General features: G+C 37.2%; 1 protein-coding gene across 1 annotated transcript in view; it reads left to right on the top strand.

The window, feature by feature from the left end:
- TGDS (TDP-glucose 4,6-dehydratase) overlaps window positions 1-8,590 on the top strand; it is a 15,599-nt gene that overhangs the window by 2,202 nt on the left and 4,807 nt on the right. The window contains exons 3-8 of the mRNA XM_010006357.1: window positions 659-725; window positions 1,157-1,225; window positions 3,482-3,572; window positions 4,089-4,231; window positions 6,577-6,675; window positions 7,553-7,612. Coding sequence (XP_010004659.1) covers window positions 659-725; window positions 1,157-1,225; window positions 3,482-3,572; window positions 4,089-4,231; window positions 6,577-6,675; window positions 7,553-7,612 — 529 coding nt within the window. The remainder of the gene's footprint in view (window positions 1-658; window positions 726-1,156; window positions 1,226-3,481; window positions 3,573-4,088; window positions 4,232-6,576; window positions 6,676-7,552; window positions 7,613-8,590) is intronic.

Raw genomic sequence — 8,590 nt, forward strand, 5'->3', positions numbered from 1 at the left:
GCCCTGCTGCAGGCAGGGGAAGTTCAGGTCCCTCTTAAGCTTGAGCCCGTCAACGCGCCGCTCAGAATCCAAAGCGGTGAGAGGACCAAGTGTCTGTGAGCACCCTCCAGCCTGGGGGGGCTGGAGGTGTGAACCCCAACTCTCAGCCTGGTTTTCTTGTACACAGGGCTGTGCCAAAGGGAAGTGCCACCCGGTAGCCAGGCCGTCACTTCTTCCACCTGGCAGCAGTATCAGTGCAGTGGTGAGAATCAGTGTTGTCAGTATCAGGACTGTTGACTGTTTAGTTCTCCCTATTACATAATGTATAATACTTAAGAATATAGAAGTATTTTAGAGTGGCAATTAAACGTAGCATAGGACAATTTAGGTTTGGTTTTGTGGTTTTTTTTTAGGTGGCTGCGAGCAGTGCTGCTTTCTTTTATTATAGCATGAAGTTTTAATCTTTTAGTTTCATGACAAGATGCAGTTGTAGGCATTATCAATAGAACCATGTTGACCTATCTTAAAATGTGTCTGAATTCCTTTTCCGCCTATCTTGAGTACAGTTATCTCTTCTCCTAAAGCCTTTTGATATTGCTAAATTTATTTGTAATTTGTCATCTCTTGTTACTTTAAAGCTAATTATACAACTGTAAAATGTTTTTTGTCTACCCTGCAGTGCTTCACATGTAGTCGTCTCCCTCGTGAAAAACTATCCAAACTATCTGATTATAAATCTAGATAAGGTAAGTAGCTGGTTTGATTATTTTATATGAAAGCCAGTTTAAAATTATTTTAATGCAATCTATAGCATTTTGATATTTATATGGGTTATTGTTGTTTATTTTTTTGTTTAATTATCTGTTTGCTCCTGTGCAAAAAAAAACCTAACAGCAAAAATCAGCTACCGTTCATGTGCCCACAACAAATAGTTATTTGCAAATAAAATGAAGGAAGCTTTTAAAGTTCTAAACTTCTGTTTAAGAATTTTTCCAGTTTCCCTGTCCTTCAGAATTTTGTGTTTTTAAGCTTTACTGTGTCTGCTTGCAAAATAGCTTTTCTTTTGAAAGAAGTTTTTACTCTGATCTCAAACTTATTAGTGATAGGTTGGATCTGAGTTAGCTTATTTACTTTCATGAAGTCCACTTAATGATATTATCTGGGTATTTTGCTTTAGCTCAACTACTGTGCAAGCCTGAAGAACCTTGAGACAGTCTCTGAGAAGAAAAACTACAAGTTTATCCAGGTGATAAAGCCTTCTAGGAAACTTGACTTTTTACTGATTTTTATGCCTTCATATCAAAGTAATATGGTCTCCAGAGCACCCCAAACTAGAAGCCACTGCTTTTATTTATGGTAAAGTTTAAATTCTGTTAACTCATTGTCAATAATAAGTCAGTGTATGTAATATGCCAATGTATGTGACAATCAGATGGACATAACAGCATTTTCTTTGTTTACCTTCTTCATATTTTGCCTGCAGATGTGACAATGTGCAGTATTGTGACAGTATGTTCTGCCTCTTCCATGAAGTAGCCTTTTGAAAGTTGTTATATTTTATTGTGTAATAAAGGTACAGAATTGGTAAGAGCCTGAGTATGGAACTAAGTGGTTTTAGGGCTGATTTTCAAAGTTTTGGTTTATGGTGGTATGAGCAAGATGGACTAAAATTCAGGTTCCATGGCTCCTCTGATGTCATCTTACCTTTTACACCTTCAGACGCTACCATGTGCCATATTCCATGATGTACAACACAAATCTGTCTTGTTCTGTTAGCACTAGACATCAGGTTGCATTCCTACTTTTGCCGATGTTGTTGATAGTTGTTTTGGGAGGGCGTCTTGTGGGAATATTCAGGGTATGCCTTTTCTCCTTAACATTTCGCCACTGAAATTATTAGTTCACCGCTCCCACAGTTTTGTCTGCAGACAGGAGATGGATTTTGTTTTATTGTTCAGATAAACCTTCTGAGTGCTGGGTTTGTATGCTGAGGTTCTTGGCTGCTGAGAAAGTCAGAACTGATGCTGGTCTTGCTGCCCAGCTGGGCTTTTCAGGGTTGCAGGACATAAAATAAATGCATATGGTTGAATTTTCTGCAATAGAAACTTTGGGGCAGGTTTACTAGAGGTAGTAGATGCAAGTTAAATAGGCAAGGTTGGGAATTGAACTTGTCCTCACCTATTTGGTGACCCCCATGGCTGTTTACATTTTTGTGAACCTGCCTCTCTATTTCAACAAGTGATTATCTCTGAGCTGTTGGGATAAAACTTGCATAAGGGGGAAAAAAGGTTCTTAGGCTTCTGTTTGTTTTATCTGGTTTGTTTTTTTCTGTGGGTTTTTTTGTTTGTTTTATTTTTTCTTATGAAGGTTGATCAGAACTGACATGCAGCTGGTGTGCAGCTAAGCAGTTTACATGGATAGCAAAAAAATGCACTGGAAAAAATACTTTCTGGTGCATAAGCCTAAGGTTAGAACTGTAACACTGTTGCTGACCTAGGAGAGAGTAGGAAGGATAAATGCTGTAGGAAAATAGAGAAGTAAAAGTTCAGAAAACTTGGGTAACAGACTGTATAAATGATGCAGTTTAATCACAGTCTCTGTTGATGCTTAGCACAGATCTATTGAGTTTGAATTTCAGTTAAAAGAAAAAAAAAGCTGTAACCATTTAGTTAAATACTTAAGGCTCGTAGATTATTTTTGCTGAGTGTTTCAGTTCTGTTCAGGGATGAGAGACATAATTTTATTTCAGAAAAATCAGTTCACCTTCTCCTGTTTCTGATATACAGTACTTTGAGGCTGTTCTTCAGAATTTGAGAACTTCTTAAAACATAGGGAAATTGGAACTATTTTTAGTTAATTATCTTGTTACAGAGATTCCTTCCCAAGACATGGAAGTACTCTCATGTACTACTTTGTTTAAACTGAGCCAACAGAAAAGTATTGTATTTACCTTTAAAAGCTGTTGTTGTGTCAAACTAAAGAATGGCTTGGGTGTTGATGCCTGAATCTCTTCTAAATATATCAATTAAAAAAAAAATCGCCAGAACAACAAAAAAATCCCACCACCACTCAAACTCTTGCAAGGTACCCCAGTGTCTGTTTTGACAGAAGTGGAAATCCAGTTCACCTTGTATGATGCCACTAGGTGTCACTGTCCCTTAGCCAGACTCCAGTAACTCGTAGTTACCGTGAAAACGTTGTTTCAACCTCAGCATTCAAGCTACATACTGTACTTACGTTGTGTGTATTTGGGGGGCGGTGCTGTTACATAGTAACATAAATCCTGAAATAAGTTTCGTTGAGGCTGTTGCTCAAAATGTGTCTTATTATTATTATTCTTATTTTGACATAGCATTGAAAAATTGCCCAAAAACTCAATTGGTACTGTTATTTGTATCCTGTGCTTCTGTTGTAATAAGTTTGTTATACAATGCTTAGTACAAATGAAAGCCTATTATTTTCTATGAAAAATAATTTGTTAATGATTTTTTTTCCTGTTTAGGGAGATATTTGTGAACCTAATTTTATAAAACAGCTCTTTGAAACTGAGAAGATAGATATAGTACTTCATTTTGCAGCCCAAACACATGTAGGTGAGCATTGTTTCATGTTTTGGTGGTATTTTTCATGAGTATATTTGTTTGAAATACATGCTGATTTTTTTCTTTTGTCTTTTCATATAAAACAAGGGTACATTGAATCATATTTGTAGAGACATAGTGTCTGGTGGCCATCGTAACTTAAAGGGGTTCATAGCATTAATTTTAACAGAACTTCATCTGACTGTTATGTATTTTAATTGTAAATAAATGGTAATTATTTTTGCATTACGTTTTAAATTCCATCTGGACACAAACATAACTGACAGTGTACTGCTGGAGTTATGAAGACAGTAGAAAAAGAGCTGGTACATAGTCTTAAGTTTTTATTTGGTTGGTTCCAACCTTACAGGAAGAAACAGTGTGGAAACTGAAGGAATAGGCGTAGCTCCTTTCATAATTCTTCCTGGATTGTAGAAAGAGAGAGAGAATTGCAGCCTCTAATATAATGCAATAGGAAGCTATGTCTTGCTTAAGTTTAATCAGAATTGTTTGGAATTTTTTATGTAGATCTTTCATTTTGGCATGCTCTGGAGTTCACCTATGTGAATGTTTATGGCACTAATGTGCTGGTTGCTGCTGCGCATGAAGCCAATGTGGAGAAGTTTGTCTATGTCAGTACAGATGAAGTATATGGAGGCAGCACTGATAAGGTGAGTTTGAAAGTCCATGAAGGTTTTTCCTAGTTTTGCTTGCCTTTAGTAGTGAAAACAAAATTAGTCTAACTTGTCCAAGTACCAAGTCCTGCATTGAGAGCAGCTCTCAGGAGAAGGGCTTGGGGGTGACAGTGAATGAGAAGCTCAACGTGAGCCAGTAATGTGTGCTTGCAGCTCAGTAAGCCAACTGTGTTCTAGGCTCTGTCAGAAGAAGAGTGGCCAGCAGGTCATGGAAGGTGATTCTCCCCCTTTGCTCTGCTTTTGTAAGACCCCACCTGGAGTACTGTGTCCAGTTTTTGTCAACATAACAAGGACATGGGAGCAGAGGAGGGCTGTGAAGATGGAGCACCTCTCCTATGAAGACAGGCTGAGAGAGTTGGGGTCATTTAGCCTTGCCTAGGCTTTGGGGAGACTTCATAGTAGCCTTCCAGTATCTGAAGGGGCCTACAGGAAAGCTGGGGAGGGACTTCTTACAAGGGCTTGGAGTGAGAGGACAGAAGGAAACCGTTTCAAGCTGAAAGAGGGTAAATTTGGCTCAGATATTATGAAGAAATTCTTCACGCTAGGTGTGGTGAGATGCTGGAACAGGCTGCCCGGGGAGGTTGTTGCTGCCCCCTCTCTGGAAGTGTTCAAGGCCAGGTTGGATGGAGCTCTGAGCAATGTGGTCTAGTGGGAGGTGTCCCTGCCCATGGCAAGATGGTTGGAAGTAGATGATTCTTAAGGTGTCTTCCAACACAAGCCATTCTGTGTTTTCTTGCTCTCTGCAAATGTGTGGGTTTTTTTGAGCTATTTCAAACAATACAGGAACTTGTAAAGAAGCACAGGTTACTTCTAGAAAAGTGAAGTCTCAAAATGGTCCTAAATTATTTGTGTAGCTTGTTTTTAACTAAATGTGTATTACGTAAAGCAGTGAGATTGAGGACATTAATGACATGCAAATACTCCTCGGAAATAGTATTAAAGGAATATATTACACAAATTTTGCCTTGGAGCATTTATGAGACTTCAGTAATGCACACACTATGTTATCTTTTTTCTTTTTTTGCTGCTCTGCCTTGGTTATGAATTTGACAGGCAGGGAACTGGTTCTGTAGCTAAAATACAAACAACTGTAGGTACTGACAGTTCAAACAGGAAACAGTTCCTGTATTACTGGAAGAAATATGCAGATATTTTTTGTTGTTCTGTGGATATATTATTTATCCTTGCGAATTTATGCCTGACTTTATCTCAGGAAATGTAATTTAACTCAGTAACATGACAAATTATGCATGCTTGTCTTTCTGAAGGTGTAAGTAATGGCCATGGAGTCTTGTGCCACAGTCCATGAAAATATTAATATAATTCAGAAATTCATGTGTGCTTCTTTATTGTTGCCATGTCTTTATATCATTTGCTTCAACACAACTGCAATCTATAGGCTTTTATGATAGCAAAGCATCTTGTTTTCCTGCATTTAGATCATTGATTTGGCTGATACAACTTCAAGTGATTTTTTTTTTTTTTTTTTTTTTTTTTTTGCCTCTGGGCCTTGCAAAGAACACTTTGGTTTAATCTGCTTTTTATTCTCTTAATGAATCATCATAGACATTCTTGACTGTTACTTGGGAGGGAGGAAGGTCAGTAAGTAAATCAGGGTCAATAAATTTCAGAGGCAAAGGTCAGACAAGAACAGTGAGTCTTTTAATCGTATGTTAAGATGATGGTTATGAACTGCACCTCAGGCAGTATAGAATCCCTCATTTCTTTGGTTCATTATTGTGTCTGGGTTTATTAGTGTTTTTTTTTTAATTTGTAATTTTTTTTTTTCCATCCAAGCAAGAAATAGAAGTGGCAGGGTAGCGGTGTACCTAATTATTCTGGAACAGGTCAGAATTGTTGACACCTTGTTTTGGAGGGCTTTGGGTTGAAATTCTGCTTTTCTGATAGAAGTTAATTTTATAGAAAAGGGAGAGCAGACCCCTTTTATTTAGGATGGAAAGGTGGATTTGCAAGTGGTGGTGCAGTGGCACAGTGAGGCAGTATGAGCCTGAGATGGATTGAACCTCTTTGTGGCAACAGTGATTATTTTACAAGATAAAAAATCATAAGGGCCCACTACTGTGAAGTACTCTACTAGAAGTATAAAAATATTGCTATTAGTATTCTAGGCACCTCCAACTTTGATAAATGGACTGTCTTTTGGTTTTGTTTTTGGTCTTTACTGTAAGTGGAAGGGTGACTTTATCAGATGGTTGTGCTTGGATAGTTAGGGATTTTAATTTCCCTTGCAGCTGCAGCTTTCGTAACTTTAAGACTGATCTGTGAAAATGAAATTGAGTAATGCAAGTTTATCATTTCAGGAATTTGATGAATCCTCACCAAAACGTCCAACAAATCCTTACGCTTCCTCTAAAGCAGCTGCAGAGTGCTTTGTTCAGTCTTACTGGGAAAGGTACCAAGTAAGTTGATATAAGCTTCAAAATCTCTGAAGCCTGTGCTTAAATGTCTGTATTATGTATATAAGAGGATATGTGTGTGTGTGTGTGTATATATATATATATAAATATATGCTATTTCACACAGTGCCACCTGATGGCTAGTCTTGTAGTTTGGATGTGTAAGAGAATGTTAACCACTTATTGGTGGAGGTACACTGCAAGGAACTGGGGAGAGGTCAAATGGTTTTAAAACTTTATGGAAAATCTGATTTGTAATGTCTAAAAATGTTCTTTGATAAAAAGATCAAAGAGAACACTGGCAATTTAAGAAACAATGTTAAGTTTGAAGGAAATCTCTACAGAAGTAGAATATGCAAAATTCAAATTGTGTAAGGCTAGGCTTATAGTGAAAGCACAAAAAAGTAAAAACCCTATTACTCAGATTTGTTTACGCAAAAGTATTTAAAGTTTTGAGTATTTTAAGTCTTTTGTTCTATATGTATTCTTTTGCAACATTGTTTTTGACATAAACCTGAATAGAAGAATATGTTAATGACTGTGGAACATTTTATTGGAATGGGAAGTACTAGGCTGGTCTTCAGCCAGCCAGATGCACGTATATAATGTTCCTTGGTGGTGTCACCATCCTCTCAAACCCTGTGCCCTAGCAAGAGTGAGAGATGACAAACATTTGTCACTTGTGCTTCTAACAGAAGGCTGGAGGCCCTTGCCTGTTTGACAAAGTATAGATAGATTAATTTGCTAGTGTTTGTAAGGGCTTGCAGATTTTTTGAATAAGCATTGTGGGTGTGTCAGTTTATTGATCAGCAAGAAGCCTACAGATTTTTATTGGTATATATTTTCTTACGTAATCACATGCACCTTTAATACTTTTAAGTTTCCAGTTGTTATTACACGGAGCAGCAATGTTTATGGACCACACCAGTATCCAGAAAAAGTAAGTTAAACCTATGCTTTACTCTGAGCTTCAGTATACCATAATTCAGGGTTACAGTGATGTTTCCTTTTTCTTATAAGGATGGACTGGCTTCTGAAAAAAGCACTATCTTGTGAGTGTATTTGTTCATGCTTACCTGGATCTCTTTTTGATCTTGCACTAACATATATTGCCGTCAATCCAATGAGCAAGTTTTTTTTAGTTGTAATTAAAGTGTCAATTAGAGATTTCCAGTTATTTATGTGAATTTTACTACAGTGACTTTGTTTTGTAATTTTTCTGGTTCTCAAAGGATATTTAACTCCTCTATATCTGGCAGAGTTCCCCTAAAATTATGTCAACTCACATGTCATGTGCTGTAATTAGGAATGTTTAATAACTAAGATAAATATTTCAAAAAGTGAATTGGAAGAGAGCAGTATCTCTGGAACAGAAATAAATGTTCCAGCCTGTAGAGAAAATAGACAAGATGAATCTGTAGCAGTCAGATACGTGGTGGGATGTAGAGCAAAGCAAGCTTTTCTTTGCATATGTCTTTAAATACAGAATCGTTCTGGTTGGAAAAGACCTTTAATATCATTGAAATCAATCATAACCTAACTTTACCAAGTCCCAGTGCTTAAACCACTCTCCTAAGCACCATGTCTATACATTTCTTAAACACCTCCAGAGATGGAGACTCAACCACCTCCCTGGGCAGCCTATTCCTGTGCTTAATTACCCTTTCAGTGAAGGGTAATTTTTCTAATACCTAATCTAAACCTCCCCTGAACCTTGAAGGGTAACTACTTAAAATGGTTATTAGTGTGAGGGAGTTGCCTTTGTAGGAAATACTAAGATCTGCTCTGGTAGTGAATAGAAATACACTAATGAAATGATAATCATATGTACTGTTTGGAGCTTATGTGAAATGTAGCAGTATTTTGCAGGTCTAGTATGATATTTTTTCATTTGAATTGCTTATGTTTTATTTTCAAT

Source organism: Chaetura pelagica, unplaced genomic scaffold, assembly GCF_000747805.2.
Source record: "Chaetura pelagica isolate M959 unplaced genomic scaffold, ChaPel_1.0 scaffold29, whole genome shotgun sequence".
NCBI lineage: Eukaryota > Metazoa > Chordata > Aves > Apodiformes > Apodidae > Chaetura > Chaetura pelagica.